Source organism: Phyllobates terribilis, unplaced genomic scaffold, assembly GCF_046119375.1.
Source record: "Phyllobates terribilis strain yellow unplaced genomic scaffold, ASM4611937v1 Scaffold_9__5_contigs__length_417890890, whole genome shotgun sequence".
Classification (NCBI taxonomy): domain Eukaryota; kingdom Metazoa; phylum Chordata; class Amphibia; order Anura; family Dendrobatidae; genus Phyllobates; species Phyllobates terribilis.
In genome coordinates this window covers 372410132-372433219 of record NW_027362769.1, presented here as the reverse complement: position 1 = coordinate 372433219, position 23088 = coordinate 372410132, and the positions used below count along the sequence as shown (strand labels likewise).

At 44.9% G+C, this 23088-nt stretch overlaps 2 protein-coding genes and 1 long non-coding RNA gene across 6 annotated transcripts in view; 2 read left to right on the top strand and 1 right to left on the bottom strand.

Moving 5' to 3' along the window:
• Window positions 1-4611, top strand: part of RBBP6 (RB binding protein 6, ubiquitin ligase) — a 31599-nt gene extending 26988 nt beyond the window's left edge. For both annotated transcript variants that reach the window (XM_073648322.1, XM_073648321.1), the window contains 2 exons: window positions 226-1959; window positions 2482-4611. In XM_073648322.1, the coding sequence (XP_073504423.1) occupies window positions 226-1959; window positions 2482-4219 (3472 nt within the window). In that variant the 3' untranslated portion in view covers window positions 4220-4611. The remainder of the gene's footprint in view (window positions 1-225; window positions 1960-2481) is intronic.
• A 1189-nt stretch (window positions 4612-5800) lies between these two features.
• The window catches only part of LOC141162328 (uncharacterized), a 47881-nt gene continuing 30593 nt past the window's right edge, over window positions 5801-23088 (bottom strand). Inside the window, exon 2 of the long non-coding RNA XR_012250760.1 lies at window positions 5801-6224. This is a non-coding gene — a long non-coding RNA (uncharacterized lncRNA). The remainder of the gene's footprint in view (window positions 6225-23088) is intronic.
• TNRC6A (trinucleotide repeat containing adaptor 6A) overlaps window positions 13312-23088 on the top strand; it is a 78624-nt gene continuing 68847 nt past the window's right edge. For all 3 annotated transcript variants that reach the window (XM_073648317.1, XM_073648314.1, XM_073648316.1), the window contains exon 1: window positions 13312-13654. The gene's annotated coding sequence lies outside the window, so the exon portion shown is untranslated. The remainder of the gene's footprint in view (window positions 13655-23088) is intronic.

Genomic DNA, 23088 nt, shown 5'->3' with positions numbered 1-23088 from the left:
GTGTACATTTTCAGGATTTTGTCTATCACATGTAAGAAAAAGTTCAACCATTAATGCCTCAACTCCTTATGTCTGATGGTTTTGTGCAAATGCACGTACCTGACCTTCTCCAGGTTGGGTTATATACCGCATGCTTTAGTAAATGTAAGAAAATAAATATATAGTGTGTGTGTATGTCTATGTGCTCGTGCTTTTTAATGCTTTTTTTTCTTGTTTTTTTTGTAGGTCCAAATCTCCTTACTCCGGATCTTCCTACTCTAAAAGTTCCTATTCTTATTCTAAATCAAGATCTGGCTCTTCAAGGTCACGTTCTTATTCCCGGTCTTTCAGTCGTTCGCGTTCTCGGTCTTTGTCGCGATCTCCTTCGTACCAGAGGAAAGCCCACGGAAAGGGACGTGCTTACCGTTCCCGGTCCCGATCTCACGGATATCCTCGTTCCAGGTCAAGATCTCCATACAGAAGATTTCACTCCCGATCTAGATCTCCGCCCTACAGGCCACCTTCTCCCGCCAATAAGCGACTGCTTCAGCAAGTGGAAGGGGAAAGAGATTACGCAAACCGCTATCGTGAATTCCCGCCGTACGACGTTAAAGCTATATATGGCCGACAGCCTGATCTGAGAGATCCTTTTGAAAAAGAAGCCTATAGGGAATGGGAACGTAGTTACAGGGACTGGTACGAGAAGTATTATAAAGGATGTGCAATTAATATCATTCCAAGACAGAGGTCGCCCATCGGAAGGGAAAACTTCCCCGACAATAGATTTCTCCTTCAACCTCAGGCTCGAAGAGATCAGTCTCCTTATAATCGCGCCCATAGAGACAATTATCCTCCTCCTTTACTACCCCGACTGCGCCCTTTAGTTGGTGGTTATCCGGAGAAGCTTCTACCACGAGAGACACACGTAAAGGATACCAGAAAATCAAAAGAAAGGGAACCTTTGATCCCATCTGGAGACTCGAGGGTAAACAAGCATAAGAAACATCGAAAGAGACGGAAAGAAGAAAGCGAAGGCGTTTCCAAGACTGGAAATGATGGATCCAGAAAACACCGAGACGATGACGGCAAAAGAACGGAGCACATATTTGTGACCACCAGCAAAGATGATGCCACCCCAGTTAGAGACGAGCCCATGGATGCCGAGTCGATTGCTCTCAAGCCGGCTTCTGACAAGGACAAACGAGAAAAACCCAGAGCAAAAGTGGATAAGACCAAACGTAGGGTTGATGTTAATCCGCCCAAGAAAGAAACATCGTCCAAGGTAGTCAAGGTTGAAAAGGCAGGTGATGGAGAAAAGGCGAAACCGTCGAGCACTGAGCCATCGGCGAAAAAGGTCAAAGAGGAATCTCAGAAGAACGAGAGTTCAAAGCATACATCTAGCCAAAAAGATGATAAAGCCACCGTGTCTCGTAAAGTCCATCCCAAGGCAACGAAAGACAGTCAAGATAATAAACAGACAAAAGATGAAAAAAGCAAAAAGGACCATGCAAAGGACTCCAAGTTGGACAAGCCACCAATTAAGGAAGAAAAATCTAAAAAAGCTTCTGAAAAACCCCGAACAGCTGAGTCCAAACCAGATAAACGCAAAAGAAAACTTGACGAGAAACCTGCGGAAAAGGAGCAGGAAAAACCGGTCAAGAATATAAAAGTTGAGCCCTCCGAGGCTCCGAAACCCCCAGCTGCCAAACTGAAATCTGAGGCTGAGCTGGTGAAACCAGAGAAGGTTCCCGAGATGGACAAAACTCCTACGTCAGCAGCGACTGTGAAAAAGATCAAACTGAATCGCGAGACTGGGAAAAAAATCACAAACTCAGAAGCTGCTGGTGGAACAGAAGAAACGCAAGAGAAAAATGAGCTGGCCGTCCCCGCCAAACCGAAAACTGAACGCGGGAAGGGCAAAGTGAGAAAGAAGGTTCCTGCTTCTGATGGATCTGGATCCACCTTGGTGGATTATACCAGGTAGGAAGGATTTAGGATCTCTATCTTCAGCCAAGCAGAACGTTTTTTTATTCAAATTTAATGTCCCTTTACTAATATCTGGGCTTTCTCTCCAGATCCCAATTTAATAAATGTAATATGTAAAAAATAAAATTCCTTATACTCGCCTATCCGGCCCTCCTCTTCTCACCATGACTCGTCCGGTCCTCGCTGCATCTTTAGACTACCAACTAAATCCCGGTGACGTCTTGGGCCTCATCAAAGAAGGAAGCCCCGGGGATTTCAGCGCTCGTGACTATTACGAGAAGATGCAACGAGGTCAAGATGGGTGATGGTGAGGACGTATACGTCCGGAGTATTTTTTCAAAATACACCTTTTACGTAGACCATAAATGTGATGTGAGCAGAGATGTAAAAAAAAACAACTGTCAAGTATTTGTGTATGCTTCTCTAGAATATACATATTTGGCAGTGATGTCTCGTTTTGGAAGTGTTAGTTTTATTTTTTTCCTGTAGTAATTTATTACAATTTTCTTTCTACAGCACCAGCTCCACAGGTGGAAGTCCTGTTCGGAAAGTGGAAGAAAAACAGGACGCCAAAAGAACGGTTATTAAGACCTTAGAAGAGTATAACAACGATAGTACGGCTCCTCCAGAAGACGTCATAATAATGATTCAAGTTCCACAGTCAAAATGGGACAAGGATGAGTTTGAGTCTGAGGATGATGATGCTAAGGATGGGAAGGACACGCAAGGAACGTCCAATACGGGGAAGCCGATAAGCGTTGTACCCAAACTGGCATCTACTGTTACGTTGCCAGAAAAGGAAGTGAAGCCGGCAAGTGAGGGGACTCCACAAGATGGGAAATCCACCAAGGAAACTGCAGTTACCCAGTCCAAGAATAGATCAAAAGATAAAGACAGCCCTGCAACCGAAAAGGAATCTTCTGATAAAAGAAAAGCAAGTTCCCAAAATGACAGCAGTTCTGAACGCAACCAACAGTCCTCGAAAGACCGGTCATCTGAAAAACAGGAAGCGGGACGTGGAAGCACCAACAAAGACTTTACTCCCACTCGTGAGAAGAAGTCCGACCATGGAGACAGCAGAGACCGAAAGCAAGACTATGAGAGCAGAGAGCGGGAGAAGAAAGATCATGACCGAAAGACCGAACATGACAGCAAAGACAAGGACAAAAAGAACGATCACGACAAGAGGCAAGAGCACAATTCTCGGGAGAGAAAAGCTGAACATGACAACAAGGATCGGGAAAGGAGGCAAGAACATGACAGCAAAGAACGAGACCGGAAACAAGAGCATGAAAGCCGAGATCGAGAAAGAAGACCTGAGCGTGATAGCAAGGCAAAGGAAAAGAAGACTGACAGTGACGGCAAAGAGAAAAAGTCAGATCATGACAGTCGGGAGCACACGGGATCCAGGAGGAGGGATGAGCGGAGAAAGGAATCCCCTGTCAGGAGCAAAGATTCATCTTCCAGCTCCCAAAAAGTTAGCGCCAGAGACTCCTCAAGAGAAACAAAGAAAGCCCCGAGAGACTCCAAGAGCGGCAGCCACAGCCCCGGTCAGGAACGCAAACCAAGGTCGGACCAGAAGTCCTCCGAGTCTAAGCGGCCGACCAATGCTGATCCGGTGCCCTCTGAAAGGAGTAGTGAGAGAGGGAAGGAGAAGACCTCCTCTAAATCAAAAATTTCAGAAGACACAAGTGATAAAAAATCATCGCACTCCAAACGTTCCTCGCCGGAGATAAAAGCGGACAAGGAAGCCGCTTCTGAAAAGACCAAGGTTCCTCAAAGCCGCACCACGCGGCTCTCCACAGACTTAACCAGAGACACCGACGAAGCCTCATTTGTGCCCGATTACAATGAAAGCGATAGCGAGGCCTCTGTCAAACAAGACGAACCTCAGGAAACCAAAAACAAGGACGACGAGCACACGGCCGCTACAGATACGGCCAATAGTACCTTGCCCGCCACAGGCGCCAGCAGTCCGGCCGGCAGCAGAAGCCGTAGCCACAGCCAGGGCGATTCTGGTAGTAGAAGCAGCAGTGTAAGCTCAACGGGCAGCCCAGACAAAAAGAAAAGGAAGAAGGAAAAGAAGAAACACAAGAAGCATAAGAAACACAAGAAGCATAAGAAGCACACGGGCAACGAATCCGAGACTGAGAAGGGCCAGAAACACAAACACAAAAAAAAGAAATCCAAGAAAAGTAAAGACAAAGAGACTGAAAAGGAGGAGGCCAAAGCCAAACCTCCCGCCGCCGAGTAACATCGCACTGTGCAACGGGGCGAAGAGCTCGCCCGCCGTCGCCTGTATTCATTTGTATTTTCCATGTAATGTAAGCTAACTTGCTGTGTAAATAACGGAAAACTGTGCCACACCTAATATATTGATTCTTTGATTTTTACATCAGAGCTTTATAAAGGAAATATTTGTACAGAAATCTGTGTCTTGTGACCACATTGCAAATACTTTTTTTTTTTTTTCAATTTTTATTTAGCTAGTAAACATTTAGCCATGAATTGGATGGAAATTAGGGTACTGTGATCTTAGGGCAGGCTGTGTCGACGTAGCCGGAGAAGACAGTATCTGTCCTGCAATACCAGCTGCATTGGATGATGGGGTGCCCCTCCGTTGATTTAGATTTTTATCCCAGATACTACTTGCCTGCCTTTGATGGGTTAACACGGCAAATTGCTGGGGCACCAGTCTCCTGAATGCTGCGGTTTATTAAGTAGGAGAGAGGACTACTCTGCCCGAGCCTGCACTGTAGCAATAGTGAGGAGGAGTGTGACATCTCACTTGCTCTATGCTTTCACCTTCCAGCCATATTTCTTTTTAAACTTATTTTTTTTGCTGTCTAATATGAGAAATCAACAAAGGAGTCTATGGGGAGGTGTTTTTTTTTTTGGACCAGTGCAAGGATAGGGAGATGCATGGGACATGAGAAATGGCGATTCCAAAGCTCCAATGAACCATTTTTACCTCCATTACAAAGTTGAATTTTACAAAAAAACTTGACATACTTTGCCCTGCTTTACAGTTACATATGACCCGTCTGCTTATGTTTAGGGGTCATCTGAGCTCTCGCAATGTTCTGCTCTTTGGCATCGGGAAGCTTTGGGTGTAAAGGAAGGGAAAACAAAATTGGGTAAAAAAAATGAACGCAGACTATACTATGAGGGATGCTTCATATTCCCATTTACTGTAAATACAATGCCTGTATCCTGATTAGCTGCATTTATATGGCCGTTTACTACAAGGTAATATCGCTTTATGGCACATGGTAGTCATGGTGATCCTGTACCCCCACCCCATCTACTACTGCCAGCATATCATGTGACTAAATGGGGGTATCCCATTATTATTGGATACCAGGTTATAGATAGGGGTTAACAATGTCTTTATTTCTAGTTGACCCTCCAGCACTACAGAACCAGGACAGGCGAAGTGCTTCAGAGTCAGGAAGCGAAAATCCCAGGCTCCGATTAACTAATTTGGATCCAACCAGTTAAAAAAAAAAAAAAAAAAAACCCTTGAGTAGATGATCTTTTTGCTTTTTAGGCTGCTGCATGTCAGTGATAAATATATCCCAAATATGGAGGAGACATCAAATCTCTGGATACTTGCAAGGCTGGAGGACGAGTCGTCATATCTAACCCCGTCCGACGCTGCTCTCCATGGCTTCCTTTGCACTTTTTTTTTTTTTTTTTGTTACCAGCTCTATAGATTTTTTTGTTTTTAAACTGAATTTTTTTGCCCAAAAATTTTTTTGCATTTTTTATTCTAGTAAGAATTGGCAGTATGCAGAGAAGCCTGATTTACCACGATGTCCCATTGTTTGGAAAGATTTGTAAAAAAAAAAAAAAAAAAAAAAAAAAAAAGCGACCCTACCTCAAACCAAGCCGTGTAAAATATATATTTTTTTCTTCTGTAAATAAATGACAATGAATTTAAAGTTCTCTACGCCAAATGTTTGCGTTTGTCTGTTCATTTCTAGGTAGATCCCGGCTGCAGGTCAGTGAAATTGGGGCTGGGGCGGTGTTCGGTTTGGTACAGTAACTGGTCTGAAACCTTAGATAGCCATCAGCTTTTTATTTATTTTTTGGCCGCCAGCAACTTCTGCCAAATTTAATGGGTCCAGACTTGCCTGGTGGCAACTTATCTTCTGAGATTGGCATCCTGTCATCCAACATGGCCAATTCTTTAACTTGCGGGTCCAGCTGACTTGTTCTTGTGTATATCCACCTCTAAAGGGGTTTTCCAACTTGGTCTGAGTAAAAAAAAAAAAAATTTATAACGACAAGAAAAGTAGCGCTTGAGTGGCATATGAAAGACCAAGCTATTGGACTAAAAATGCATTTTAGATTAAAAAAAACTTTTTTGTAATTGGGCTTCATTAAAAATTTTGCCCAGTTTTGCTTTTACAGCTTCTGCGGTGCATTGACAACTGCTGGGTTGCAAAATGAGCAAACATAGAATCCTTCAGTGAGCTCATTCTGATAGATTACAAACTCTGATGTCATTCAGTATTTCTCGGAGTTCCTCTCAGTTGTTTTATGACCACATCAAGCTTGCAGTGCAAAATATATATATTTTTTTAATCAGATTCTTATTAAACATTTTTCAAGTAATTACAACCATGGGGAACGTCTGCAAAATATTTTTAATCAAACCCCTTTTGCAAAAATGATTTTTAGCCTCTAGATGATAAAACTGTCCCCAAAGATGAATAAACCCCTATCAAGGTGAAAAAAAAACAAACACTTTAATGTAAAATGCTGGAGAAAAGAAAAAACAAACAAAATTATATAACCATAAATGCCAAAAGTATCAATTGGGCTTCATTTACATGACGTGTTCTCTTGGCCTCTGCAAAGGCGCCATCTTTGTGAGGGGGGGGGGGGGTGTTTAATTATAAAAAAGGCAAACTTATCTTGCATGGAATCATTGCATTATTTCTTTCATCATTACATGGGATGTCATATACACTGCTCAAAAAAATAAAGGGAACACTGAAATACCACATCCTAGATCTGAATGAATGAAATATTCTCATTGAATACTTTGTTCTGTACAAAGTTGAATGTGCTGACAACAAAATCACACAAAAATCATCAATGGAAATCACATTTATTAACCATTGGAGGCCTGGATTTGGAGTCACCCACAAAATTAAAGTGGAAAAACACACTACAGGCTGATCCAACTTTGATGTAATGTCCCGTGTGGCCTCCACGTGCCTGTATGACCTCCCTACAACGCCTGGGCATGCTCCTGATGAGGCTCAGTATTGTGTGTGGCCTCCACGTGCCTGTATGACCTCCCTACAACGCCTGGGCATGCTCCTGATGAGGCTGAGTATTGTGTGTGGCCTCCACGTGCCTGTATGACCTCCCTACAACGCCTGGGCATGCTCCTGATGAGGTTGCGGATGGTCTCCTGTGGGATCTCCTCCCAGACCTGGACTAAAGCATCCACCAACTCCTGGACAGTCTGTGGTGCAACGTGACGTTGGTGGATGGAGCGAGACATGATGTCCCAGATGTGCTCAATCGGATTCAGGTCTGGGGAACGGGCGGGCCAGTCCATAGCTTCAATGCCTTCATCTTGCAGGAACTGCTGACACACTCCAGCCACATGAGGTCTGGCATTGTCCTGCATTAGGAGGAACCCAGGGCCAACCGCACCAGCATATGGTCTCACAGGGGTCTGAGGATCTCATCTCAGTACCTAATGGCAGTCAGGCTACCTCTGGCGAGCACATGGAGGGCTGTGCGGCCCTCCAAAGAAATGCCACCCCACACCATTACTGACCAACTGCCAAACCGGTCATGCTGAAGGATGTTGCAGGCAGCAGATCGCTCTCCACGGCGTCTCCAGAATCTGTCACGTCTGTCACATGTGCTCAGTGTGAACCTGCTTTCATCTGTGAAGAGCACAGGGCGCCAGTGGCGACTTTGCCAATTCTGATGTTCTGTGGCAAATGCCAAGCGTCCTGCACGGTGTTGGGCTGTGAGCACAACCCCCATCTGTGGACGTCGGACCTTCATACCACCCTCATGGAGTCTGTTTCTAACTGTTTGTGCAGACACATGCACATTTGTGGCCTGCTGGAGGTCATTTTGCAGGACTCTAGCAGTGCTCCTCCTGTTCCTCCTTGCACAAAGGCGGAGGTAGCGGTCCTGCTGCTGGGTTGTTGCCCTCCTACGGCCCCCTCCACGTCTCCTGGTGTACTGGCCTGTCTCCTGGTAGCGCCTCCAGCCTCTGGACACTACGCTGACAGACACAGCAAACCTTCTTGCCACAGCTCACACTGATGTGCCATCCTGGATGAGCTGCACTACCTGAGCAACTTCTGTGGGTTGTAGAGTCCGTCTCATGCTACCATGAGTGTGAAAGCACAACCAACATTCAAAAGTGACCAAAACATCAGCCAGAAAGCATTGGTACTGAGATGTGGTCTGTGGTCCCCACCTGCAGAACCACTCCTTTATTGAGGGTGTCTTGATAATTGCCAATAATTTCCATCTATTGTCTATTCCATTTGCACAACAGCATGTGAAATTGATTGTCAATCAGTGTTGCTTCCTAAGTGGACAGTTTGATTTCACAGAAGTTTAATTTACTTGGAGTTATATTCTGTTGTTTAAGTGTTCCCTTTATTTTTTTGAGCAGTGTAGTTTGGGAAATCGTAGATTTGGATATCTTCAGATCCTTTATTTTGCTACCCCCACAGATCGGCGCAATCACACAAGCTGCCTCGATTTAAATAATAAAATTAGTAAAAAAAAAAAAATTTCCAAATCAGAAATTTAATCAGAGGTAAATTTTTAAATCAGAGGTAAATTTTCCTGCAGTTTATATTACATCTTTAACAAAGAAGACTGGAATGAATGTGATCCTGGCTCAACACTGGCTCTGACCTGTACGTGCACTCTAAGGAGCGAAGACCCAAAAATGAACGCTACCAATATCTGGCTGAAATAGAAAGAAAAGGAGATGTGTTAAAGGTTTGCCTAGGGTGCTAGGGTATGCACAGAGTATTGCGGGTGCTCGAGTGACATGTTTGAGTCCCTGCGGCCGTATGTTTCGCAGCTGTTAGCCACAAAACATGCGCGCATTGCCGGTGTTTGCCAGACAATACCCGCGTGTTTTGTGGATGTCTAACGGCCGCGGGGACTCAACATGTCACTCAAGCACCCAAGGCAAACTCAAGTAACGAGCACTTGCGCTCATCACTAGTTGTCAACCTGTGGGGTAAGATGTATGTGTGTGGGGAGATTCCAATTTTTTTTTTCTGCAAGTGTATGTATTTGGGGGCTAAAACTCATTTTTGTATTAAGGTTTCATGAATAATTTTGCACCATTTTCCTTCTACAGCTGCTGTGTTACACGGTCTACACTGTGTTCCAAATTATTATGCAAATAATATTTTCTCAGATTTTCCCAAATTACCTATATGAATTGCAGTCATTGTAATTTTCCAGTCAAATAACTATTAGAGTACAATTGAAAGGTTTTTGTACAAACTGCCTATGATAACAGGATATTTTTTAAAAAATAACAAACTCAAACTGCACTCAAAATGCATGTTCCAAATTATTATGCACAGCAGAGTTTTCAACCTTTTCATTTTAATAAAGAACAAAAAAATGGTCATTTTTGAAATTATAAGCATTAGCAGGTTATTACAAACTGAAATCAAACAGTTTTCAACTCAAAACTTTATTCTAGGTGATGTTACATTTGCACATAGGACCCCTTGTTCGAAAGGAGCTTCTGAACTCTCTCGTCCATTGAATTTGTCAGGTTTTGGATGGTTTCTGCTTCAATTGTTTTGCATGAGGACAGAATACCCTCCCAGAGCTGTTGCTTAGATGTGAACTGCCTCCCGCCATCATAGACACTCCTTTTGATGATGCTCCAGAGGTTCTCAATGGGGTTGAGGTCAGGGGAGCATGGGGGTCACACCATAAGTTTGTCCCCTTTTATGCCCATAGCAACCAGAGATGCAGATGTGTTATGTGCAGCATGAGACGGGGCATTACATTTACTCCCAACAATACATCACCTCTGCAGCCAATCACTGGGCTCAGCAATCTTGCAACTGTCTACCTTGGCATCATGTCTGTGCCTAGTGATTGGCTGCAGCGGCGATGTAGTGTAGGAATTATGTACACCATATTAATCTACCTGAATTATCAATTATCTTGTGGTCTGATTGCCATCAGTTCTTCGGCTTGTTTTTTCGGCTTACATGGTTTGGGTATTTTTTAAATTTTTTTATGCAGTGTTCACGAACGAAATAATAAACGGGTCTGTGTTCTAATAAATACCGTGTTCTTCCCTTATTTCAGTGCTTATAAAAATAAAAATCCTTGTGACGTTCAGGGCAGTATAAGAGAAAAAATAAAAATCTCGCTTTCCATAAAATGGCTTCTGTGGCTGCGCCTTGGTGACATCACTGGTCCGCTGATGATACAAATTGCTATGCACAAAGCCATGTAAATGACAGATGCAATCCATATGGTGACCAGCAGAGGGTGCTAACGCTTCACACCTATAATGTAGCCAGCTAGGATCTATGTTCCCCCATCTCACCGACAAGCAGGAAAGTCATGTACTTGTAGTTCGCTGATCCGTGGGAATATGCTGCGGTATGACTACATGGATGCAGCACTGAGAATTTATTCTGACCCACATTGCCGCCCACTAAATTACGTACTTAAAATGGATGAGTCCCATTTGACCTTCAGCGGACCTTGTCACCGTACTTGCCTGCAAAGTATTGCCGCACATAGTACTGCTTATCCCTCCCAGTGTCTTCCTCTAAATGTAGGCACAGATAGTGCTGCCTCCCTGCAATTAATATAGTTCCCAATCATACTGCTTCCAAGTCTTCCCTGTAAATGATGTAAGCACAGATAGTACAAACTCCCTGTCTCTTCCTGTAAGTACTGCCACCTGGTCTCTGTAAGTAATGTCAGTTCAGATTGTACTGCCTCCCTGTCTCTTCCTCTAAACCAGTGTTTCCCAATCTCCACTCCTCACTAGTGAGGAAATCCTAAGAACATGACCTTTGGGGGCCGTGAGGACTGAAGTATGGGAAACTCTGCTCTAAATTATGTAGGTCCAGATAGTACTGTCTCCCTATCTTCCCTGTACATTACCTGGAGACAGATAGTACTGCCTCCCTGTTTCACCTTCTAAATTATGCAGGTAAAGAGAGTACTTCCTCGCTTTTCCTGTAAACTTTGTAGGTCCAGACAGTACTGCCTCCCTTTCTTCTCTAAGTAATGTAAGTACATATAGAATTGCCTCCATGTAAATACAAATAGTACTGCCTCCTTGTCCTCCCCTGTAAATGATGTGGCTACAGATAGAACTGCCTCCTTGTCCTCCCCTGTAAATGATGTGGCTACAGATAGAACTGCCTCCTTGTCCTCCCCTGTAAATGATGTGGCTACAGATAGAACTGCCTCCTTGTCCTCCCCTGTAAATGATGTGGCTACAGATAGAACTGCCTCCTTGTCCTCCCCTGTAAATGATGTGGCTACAGATAGAACTGCCTCCTTGTCCTCCCCTGTAAATGATGTGGCTACAGATAGAACTGCCTCCTTGTCTTCCCCTGTAAATGATGTGGCTACAGATAGAACTGCCTCCTTGTCTTCCCCTGTAAATGATGTGGGTACAGATAGAACTGCCTCCTTGTCTTACCCTGTAAATGATGTGGCTACTGATAGAACTGCCTCCTTGTCTTCCCCTGTAAATGTGGCTACAGATAGAACTGCCTCCTTGTCTTCCCCTGTAAATGATGTGGCTACAGATAGTACTGCCTCCTTGTCTTACCCTGTAAATGATGTGGCTACTGATAGAACTGCCTCCTTGTCTTCCCCTGTAAATGTGGCTACAGATAGAACTGCCTCCTTGTCTTCCCCTGTAAATGATGTGGCTACAGATAGAACTGCCTCCTTGTCCTCCCCTGTAAATGATGTGGCTACAGATAGAACTGCCTCCTTGTCCTCCCCTGTAAATGATGCAAGCATAGATGGCACAAACTCCCTGCCTCGTCCTGCAGTTATATAGATAGTACTGCCTCCTGGTCTCTGTAATTTATGTTGGTTCATGTTGTACTCCCTCCCTATCTCTTATGTAGGAGCAGATAGTACGGTTTCCCTGTAAATACAGATATTACTGCCTCCCTGGTTTACCTTATAAATTATGCAGGTACAGATAGTACTGTTTCTCTGTAAATAATGTAGGACAGATAGTACTGACTCTGTCTTCTCTATAAAAGATGTGAGTATAGATAGTACTGCCTCCCTGTAAATGTTGGAAGTACAGATAGTACTGCCTCCTTGTCTTCCATGTAAATGATTTGGGAATAGATAGTACTGCTTCCCTGTCTTCTCTATAAATGTTGTGAGTATAGACAGTACTGCCTCCCTGTAAATGTTGAAAGTACATATTATCACGTCCTGTTTTTGACTTTAAATTATGTAGCTATAGATAGTACTGCCTCCCTGTAAATAATGTTGGCACAGATAGTACTGCCTCCCTGTTTCTTTGTGTGGTGTCATGCTCCAGCCTCTTATTCTGTTGTGGAAGCCACTGTGACAGAAAACATGGCTGCAGGGTGCAAAGATTAAAATGAATGTTGAGGGATGTGGCCGCCTGCTGGGAGTCATAGTTTTGCGACAGCTGGAAATCCTCATCAGTCACGTCTTGCCCTTGCAGTTCACTATATGGATTTCTACATGTGGCCATAAACATTGGATTCCTAATGACCCCAACCACCCACCACTCACACATCGGCCGAGCGCGCCTGTGTCCACTTCCACTGGACCGACAGCATGTCCACCTCTGGCCCATAGAAGTGAATGGAGCGCTGATCACACGCGCACTTTACACAGAGAAACTTTGGGAAATTCTTTTCTCTTCCCATAATCAATGGAGATTCCAGCAAGGGGGGGAATTAACCCTTTAAATTCCAGTTTATCTATTCTCCGCAAGCAGCGTCAGTTCCTAACTATTTTTGTATGCGGGATTAACTCTTCATGGATTAGGACGATCAATGACGGAAATGTAAAAGGGAAAAATGTTTCTGCAAAATAATTCTGACTTTGATATATATTATATCTGATTATATTTTTGCACTTACTGTCCCCTAATAAAACAAAAAAATATATATATATTTTTGTTGCTTAAAAAAAAAAAAAGTTAAGGCTGTTACTACAGAAAAAGTGTGTCTTTATTAGGAAAAATAAAAAAGAATGGAGTTCCCCTTTAAGGCAGTGAAGCTGTGCTGCCATATGCCCCAGCATCCTTCTCCAATAGCTTTTTGCTGTGGGATTCCCTGCGCGGTGTCGCTGGGGCTGAGACATCTCACGTCGTCAGTGCATGAAAACAACATCACACGAGGGATGAGCGGAGGACGTCTCCATCCATCCCAGCTTAATCTCAGGAGGGGACATGCAGCAGAGCCCTTCGGAGACTTGTCAAGGTGACTCCGCTGCAGTCAATCGCTGCGCCGCGCTCTCCGCTTCTCATTGTTCCATCTCCGGAGCACATGTCCTCCTCAGCAGGGATTCCCAGGAACACGTCCAGCTGCTGCCACCGCCGCCGTCGGTGGTGGTGACTCTGTGCCTTCTTCCGTCAGCTCCGTGTCTGGGAACCTTCATGCATTTTTATCCTCTAGAGGTAAGTGATGTTTCCCGGGGCTCGGTGCCAAACCAGCCCTGATTTGCATGGAGCATATGCAGATTGCCCTTGTTTGCACCTAATAACAGCTGCCGGGGAGTCGGCACACCGGGTGATTGCTGGTTGGCATGAGGCCACGATCGGGGGAACAATCCAGGAGGTCTAATTGCTGACTTACCCCCCTCCTGTCCCGACTGTCAGGTGTGGAAATCATACTGAGTCCATAGACGGGAGGAAAGATTGATCAAGGAGCTCGAAACCCTTTCCGGAAATGTATTCGTTAGCCGGTTCAGCTTCGGTTGTGGCAGCGGAGACTTTCCCCGTGGGTCAATGCATTTGCTACTGTTCTTTTCTTTATCCCTTAGATCGACTCACGGAGGTTGCATCCCGTAAAAATGGTGGGTTTATGTCTGCAGGCAGTGTGCCGTCTGGGGACCCCTTTTCCATATGCCCAAAAATGAGTCATAAGAGACCCCCTCAATTGGACGTGCCCCCTTTTATTCGCCAAAGATGTGAAATCTTTACATCAATGCCGGCTTTTACACTTCCGCGTCATAAAAGGGGGTCCCAAAACTTGTGATCCCCTTTAGCGGTGAGAGGAAAAAACTCCCGCTCTGGCAAGCTTGGCAAGACCGCCAACTACATAGTTGGCTGCTGAGAATCCCACGGATCACTAAAAAGGGTGACCAAAGGTCTGCTGTGTGAAAGGAGGGATAGTGAGCATGTGCGACCACCATTGTGATAGACCGTGAGTGCGGCAGTGGTCGCACATGCTCAGTAATGCTCCTTTCACATAGAAGACTGTGGGACCCCTGATGCAACTGATCAAACCTTCATCAATCACACATTTAACCAGTTAAGAGGCAATATACAGTTGTTTATTATGTCTGGGGAGCTGGATTCTGATTGGCAGCTTTAAAGTGTTATTTCCCATCTTCATAGATGGATATTGTTGGATAGAGCTTGGAAAAACAACCACTTTTGCAATTTGTCGTTTATTAAAATTTTCAGCCGTTCTTGAGATATTAACACTTTTCTTTAATTTACAACTCGTTGCCTAGGAGACCGACCACCGCTGCTGTCTAACTTGTAAGTACTGCGCAGAAACTGGCCGGGATTAGGAGGTAACAGTGCACTCCAGCGATCCCGGACAACTTCAAAACGCTGCTCAGAAGCTCAATAGAAAAGAGCTTGTAAGCCCGGAGAATGATCTGCTGTCTAGCAGCGGTGGTCGGTCTCCAAGACAATGAGCTCTAAACAAAAGTGTTAATATCTGAAGAAGGACTGAAAATTTTAACAAGCAGTAAATTGCAAACTTGATGGTTTTTACAAGCTCTCTCCGACAATATACATTTATGAAGATGAGAAATAACCCTTTAAGTATGTTGTTTTTTTTTTTAGAACTAAAGCCCCATAATCATCAGTGCCATGTTGTGTAGCGTTCTAGCGCCCGTTTCATACTACAGATCAGGCTACAAAGGCGATTTTGAGCACTAAACAATGAATCTCATGACACTGAACAGCGATTTGTCATTAATTGTTTCCAATGAGAGATTTGTAATCACTGCAGAGTGTAATGATCATCCACAGCTGCCCTGCGTTACAGTGTAATCTCCTCACATCAGTTCTGGACAATTAATCCCATCCATAGAGTTTAATGGGATTGGAAATTAATCAGCCGTCCCTAGAGATGTTTCCCAAATACTTGTTTCAATAGGAAATAATGGGTGATTATTATTTTTTTTTTCTGTACAAGGGGCAGAAATAAAAACCTCATGGGATGAGTTGTATGAGATTGGCTTTAATTGCTGTTTTCTTAAGATTTAATTGACTTGAACTGTGTTATCCAGGGAGGGCGTCGAAAAAGACATAGGAGTGGTCCGCCATTTCCATTCTGCCTAAATAGTATTAAAGCTGTTATGTCAGAGGCTGCCCATACATTGACATTGAGGGGGCCAACTAATCAGAAAACACTCCGGGGATGCCACATGTAGTAGGGAGTTCTGATCCAGTGGCCACAGTCTACTGACTGGGCCATTGGACCAGAACCCTGTGAACCTCCTACTACATGTGACATCCCTAGTGCCTCTTTTGATTAGTAAGCCAACGATGCGATGCATGCATGACATTGAGGAGGGTCTCAAAAAATAAAGAGGTTGTCTGATGCCACTCGCTTTCGCAGGGATGGTGTTGCAGCTGCACATACCTGGTGGATCAATGCATGTAAAAATGAGCAGACAGCCCCTTTGAAGAGGTTATTCGTTTCTTTAAAACTGACAACCTATCTTTACAGTAGGCCGTTAATATTACATGGCTTGAGGTCCGACTCCCCAAATGTCTGAATGGGCCATAGTTCTATCAATGTGAATGTTTACTTTGCGACACATGGGTTGTCCAGGAATTTGATATTGATGACCAATCCCATGAGCTAATCAAAAGAAGAGCCGCAGAAGCTGTGGAGGTAGAAGGTGGTTTCATGACTCTCGTCCAGCGGACATAGATTACTGAAGTGACCGATGGACCGGGTCCTTCAAATCGATTTGCTCCAACTCTAGTGCTAATGCAACCGCTTATCTCTATTACATCTTATAGATGCCTTATACAAAGAGCTTAAATGGGTGACGAGTTGGCTTTAATCAGTTTTTCCTGCCAACACTCCAGTATATGCAGCAGATACTGAACGTGTGCACGTACCCGGTAATATCAGTCTATCCCTTGTATCTGGGCTTGTAGCATGGCTGCACCGCGGTCGCTCCCTCCACTAGTTATATCTTTGCCTGTTTACACAGGTCGTTTTCTAGCTGCTAATCTCGTCTCCGGGCCTCATCCCCAGCGCTTGTTTTCTGGATCCCATCCAGGACGGAGGTATAATAAGGATGAATGCCTGGGGCCCAGAGTACACGAGGAGCAGACATTCCTTATTTAACTCGGTGATGTAATTCGCTAGGGGTGAGGGGCTGACACTTTACTCTGTTAATTCAGAAGTACTTATAAAGTTCTCAGAAAACTGAAGTATCCGGATATATACAAAGAGCTAGAGAGCTTTGTGGTGTATGGAAGTCTCAGACGTGCCCTGCAGAATTCATTATGGCCGATCTCCACTGAATATTATCATATTATCACGCTTATTCCTCGTCTCTATTTTCCACCCCAAACCAAAAATTCTCACACTTGTGTACAAGTAGCTAAAGGTATAGAAGAAGTCACATAAGTCCTGTCCTGTGATCATAGGGCATTATCCAGAAATAACATGTCCGTGGTGATAACACCTATACTGCATTGCTGAACATCTGTGTGAATGGAGCGGTACCGAGCATGTGCGGCCACTCTTATACACAGCGAATGGAGCGGTACCGAGCATGTGCGACCACTCCTATACACAGCGAATGGAGCGGTACCGAGCATGTGCGACCACTCCTATACACAGCGAATGGAGCGGTACCGAGCATGTGAGAACACTCCTATACACAGCGAATGGAGCGATTGTGAGCATGTATGACCACTCCTATACACAGCGAATGGAGCGGTACCGAGCATGTGCGACCACTCCTATACACAGCGAATGGAGCGGTACCGAGCATGTGCGACCACTCCTATACACAGCGAATGGAGCGGTACTGAGCATGTGCGACCACTCCTATACACAGCGAATGGAGCGGTACTGAGCATGTGCGACCACTTCTATACACAGCGAATGGAGCGGTACTGAGTATCCTATACACAGCGAATGGAGCGGTACCGAGCATGTGCAACCACTCCTATACACAGCGAATAGAGCGGTACTGAGCATGTGCGACCACTCCTATACACAGCGAATGGAGCGGTACCGAGCATGTGCGACCACTCCTATACACAGCGAATGGAGCGGTACTGAGCATGTGCGACCACTCCTATACACAGCGAATGGAGCGGTACTGAGCATGTGCGACCACTTCTATACACAGCGAATGGAGCGGTACTGAGTATGTGCGACCACTCCTATACACAGCGAATGGAGCGGTACCGAGCATGTGCGATCACTCCTATACACAGCGAATGGAGCGGTACCGAGCATGTGCGACCACTCCTATACACAGCGAATGGAGCGGTACCGAGCATGTGCGACCACTCCTATACACAGCGAATGGAGCGGTACCGAGCATGTGCGACCACTCCTATACACAGCGAATGGAGCGGTACCGAGCATGTGCGACCACTCCTATACACAGCGAATGGAGCGGTACTGAGCATGTGCGACCACTCCTATACACAGCGAATGGAGCGGTACCGAGCATGTGCGACCACTCCTATACACAGCGAATGGAGCGGTACTGAGCATGTGCGACCACTCCTATACACAGCGAATGGAGCGGTACTGAGCATGTGCGACCACTCCTATACACAGCGAATGGAGCGGTACTGAGCATGTGCGACCACTTCTATACACAGCGAATGGAGCGGTACCGAGCATGTGCGACCACTCCTATACACAGCGAATGGAGCGGTACCGAGCATGTGCGACCACTCCTATACACAGCGAATGGAGCGGTACTGAGCATGTGCGACCACTATTATACACAGCGAATGGAGCAGTAGTGAGCATGTGCGACCACTCCTATACACAGCGAATGGAGCGGTACTGAGCATGTGCAACCACTCCCACACAGAGCGATTGGAGCAGTAGTGAGCCTGTGCGACCACTCCTATACACAGCAAATGGAGAGGTAGTGAGCATGTGCGACCACTATTATACACAGCGAATGGAGCAGTAGTGAGAATGTGCGACCACTCCTATACACAGCAAATGGAGCGGTAGTGAGCATGTGCAACCACTCCTATACAAAGGGAATGGAGCAGTAGTGAGAATGTGCGACCACTCCTATACACAGCGAATGGAGCGGTAGTGAGCATGTGCGACCACTCCTATACACAGCGAATGGAGCGGTAGTGAGCATGTGCAACCACTCCTATACACAGCGAATGGAGTGGTACTGAGCATGTGCGACCAATCATATATACAGTTAATGGAGCACTAGTGAGCATGTGTGAACACTGTGTATAGGAGTGGTTGCACATGCTCACTACCGCTCCATTCACTGTGTATAGGGGTGGCCGCACATGCTCAGTACCACTCCATTCTGTGTATAGGATTGGTTGCACATGCTCAGTACTGCTCCATTCGCTGTGTATAGGAGTGGTCACACATGCTCAATACCACTCCATTCTCTGAGTACTAGATTTGTTGCATCTTACTCCGGCACACCGTTCATCAAGTCTGAGATGCAAAACCTCATTCTTGATAAACCGGGCCCCATGAGGCCACAAACGCTCTGCGCATGCGCAAATGTAGAGGATGAGCGCCTCTGCCTGCTGACAGTGCACTTGAGAGCCTTTTTTGCTGGGAGGTCATTCAGAGTTTTGGGACCTGGACTCCCACCGATCTGAAGGAGGTGTAAGAAGGAGGTCTAAGAAAGGAAGTACATTTAGTCCTTTAGGAAATTTGCATCATCTTACTGGGAAGAATTACAAAGTTTGCCAGAACAGATATACACCCTCTGAACCCCAATCATTCCTCCTAGTGGCCACTGAACCAGAAATTCCTACTACCTTTTAGCATCTCAGTCGTGTTTTCTGATTAGTACGCCCCCTCAATGTCATACATGCATGGCACAAAGGTCTACTAATCAGAAAAGGCACTAGGTATGTCACCAGTAAGAGGAGGTTTACAGGGCTCTCGTCCAGTGGCCAGGTTTGTAGTCCGTGGCCACTGAACCAGAACTTCCTACCTGTGGCATACCAGGCGTGTGTTCTGATTACAAGGTCCCCTCAACGTCATGCATGGCACAAAAGTCTACTAATCAGAAGAAGCACTAGGGATGTCACAGGGCTTTTGTCCAATGACCAGTTTGGTAGTCCGTGACCAGAACTTCCTACCTGTGGCATCCCCGGCATGTTTTCAGATTAGTAGGCTCCCTCAACGTCATGCATGCATCGCACTGGTGGATTACTAATCAGAAGAGGCGGGAGGGTCACAGGGCTCTGCTCCAATGGCCAGGTCGGAAGTCCTTGGCCACCAGACCTAAATTTCCTATTACCTGTGGCCCCAGTGTGTCTTCTGATTAGTAGGCAATAAAGCAATATTATGAGTGAGTTTGCACTCCAGTATACACAATAACAAAAATAAAATAATAATAAATGTTTATGGCCGATTTATCACATAGTCATGGATATCAGTGACCGCCCCGGCAGCTCATCTCATCCTTGTATCCAGCGCCAGAGTATATATATCTGGCTGCTGCTTTCGGGGGTATATATCATCCTCACAATTAATTTCCCTGGAGGTTATATCGGTTGTACGTGGTGTTAGTAACACAGCGGCTGTGACTTCCCTCCAATAATTAGCACAGAATAATGGTTTTTTTTTTGCTTGTGTTTATTTTTTCATTCTGTGACAATTTTTTTTACCTTTTTTTTGTCGCATTTTTTACTCCTCTGGCGCGACGAGCGTCTACCATCAATGACACAGGAAATTGGGAATAATGATGGGTAGAACCTGCCTGCGAGTCTGAATCGACTCCTACCCAGTCTGCTCTGGCTTTAATCGCCTCCCCTTCATTAAAGAGTCTGGCGTAGTACCAGGGCAAGCGGGGACACCTCTCCTCCTCCTCCTCCTCCTCCCCATTGCGTCCTTGAGAGACTGCAGCTATATAAACATAGGAATAAAAAACGCCTGTGTGGGATTGTCAGCAGCAATGCAGTGTAATAGAAGATCAGGAAAAACACGGCTGCGGGCCGGGGGAGTAACAATAGCAGAAGGTTATAGTCCTGCCCCAGGGGGAAACCAGATGCCCCCCATGTAAAAATCAGTGTGAATGTGCAGCGACTTATCAAGCTAATTGCATGATGGCGACGGGGTTATCCCACTATACAAATGAATGATCATTATTACGATGCACTCTGCAAATCATGGAGGCAGAATATCGCCATTGCTAGGTGTCTGTAGACATCAGATTTGATCTTGATGAGATTTGAGGTCTATAGAGCTGTCAGACCCCTGGAAGAGACAGCAGTCTCTATTACACCAGGCCAGGTGGGCTCAGAGGGTCACCGTGCTGCTGTGGAGCTGTATGGGCACTATGGCGGATTATCCTGCAACCTCCACCCCTAAGTTGAGGGACAGAAGTTGGCAACTTGCGTTAATTGCAAAATTTCTTAAGGTCGTTGAGATCACTTACACGTCACGGTAATGAAGAGATCACTCGCACATCACAGTAATGAAGAGAACGCTAGCATGTCGCAGTAATGAGGAGGTCGCTGGAATGACATGGTAATGAAGGGATCGCTTGTATGTCACAATAACGAAGAGATCGCTCACATATCAGGGTAATGAAGGGATCGCTTGTATGTCACAATAATGGAGATCGCTCGCATATCAGGATAATGAAGAGATCGCTCGCATATCAGGATAATGAAGAGATCGCTCGCATATCAGGATAATGAAGAGATTGCTCGCATATCAGGATAATGAAGAGATTGCTCGCATATCAGGATAATGAAGAGATCGCTCGCATATCAGGATAATGAAGAGATTGCTCGCATATCAGGATAATGAAGAGATTGCTCGCATATCAGGATAATGAAGAGATCGCTCGCATATCAGGGTAATGAAGAGATTGCTCGCATATCAGGATAATGAAGAGATTGCTCGCATATCAGGATAATGAAGAGATTGCTCGCATATCAGGATAATAAAGAGATCGCTCGCATATCAGGGTAATGAAGAGATCGCTCGCATATCAGGATAATGAAGAGATCGCTCGCATATCAGGATAATGAAGAGATTGCTCGCATATCAGGATAATAAAGAGATCGCTCGCATATCAGGGTAATGAAGGGATCGCTCACATATCAGGGTAATGAAGAGATCGCTTGCACATAAGGTAATGAAGAGATCGCTCACATATCAGGATAATGAAGGGATCGCTCACATATCAGGGTAATGAAGAGATCGCTCGCATATCAGGGTAATGAAGGGATCGCTCACATATCAGGGTAATGAAGAGCTCGCTCGCATATCAGGGTAATGAAGAGATCGCTCGCATATCAGGATAATGAAGAGATCGCTCGCATATCAGGGTAATGAAGGGATCGCTCACATATCAGGGTATTGAAGAGATCGCTTGCACATAAGGTAATGAAGAGATCGCTCACATATCAGGATAATGAAGGGATCGCTCACATATCAGGGTAATGAAGAGATCGCTCGCATATCAGGGTAATGAAGAGATCGCTCGCATATCAGGGTAATGAAGGGATCGCTCGCATATCAGGGTAATGAAGGGATCGCTCACATATCAGGGTAATGAAGAGATCGCTCGCATATCAGGGTAAAGAAGGGATCGCTCACATATCAGGGTAAAGAAGGGATCACTCACATATCAGGGTAATGAAAGATCGCTTGCACATAAGGTAATGAAGAGATCGCTCGCATATCAGGGTAATGAAGAGATCGCTCGCACACAAGGTAATGAAGAGATCGCTCACATAGGGTAATGAAGAGATCGCTTGCACATAAGGTAATGAAGAGATCGCTCGCATATCAGGGTAATGAAGGGATCACTCGCATGTCACGGTAATGAAGAGATCGTTTACAAATGTACAATGACCCTAAGCATACTGCCAAAATGGTAACACAGTGGCTTAAGGATAGCAGAGTCAATGTTTTGGAGCGGCCATCACAAAGCCCTGATCTCAATCCTATTGAAAATTTATGGGCAAAGCTGAAAAGGCTGCGAGCAAAGCGACCTACAAACCTGGATCAGTTACACCAGTTTTGTCAGGAGGAATGGGCCCAAATTCCGACCAACTATTGTGAGAAGCTTGTGGAAGGAAATCCCAAACGTGTGACCCAAGTCATTCAGTTTAAGGGCAATGGTACCAAATACTAATGAAATCTATGGAAAGGTTTGACTTTGCAGTAAGTAATAAAAATGCCGTAAAACATTCTCTCTCTCATTATTCTGGCATTTGGCAAATATTAAAAATGATGGTAATCCTAATTGACCTAAAACGGGAAAGGTTTATTCTGATTTCATGTCAGATATTGAGAAAAACATGCAGATGTGTCTTTTTATATAGTGTATGGAAACTTCTGGTTTCAACTGTACATGTCTGAAATATTTATCAACATACAGTACAGACCAAAAGTTTGGACACACCTTCTCATTTAAAGATTTTTCTGCATTTTCATGACTTTGAAAATTGTACATTCACACTGAAGGCATCAAAACTATGAATTAACACATGTGGAATTATATACTTAACAAAAAAGTGTGAAACAACTGAAAATATGTCTTATATTCTGGGTTCTTCAAAGTAGCCACCTTTTGCTTTGATGACTGCTTTGCACACTCTTGGCATTCTCTTGATGAGCTTCAAGAGGTAGTCACCGGAAA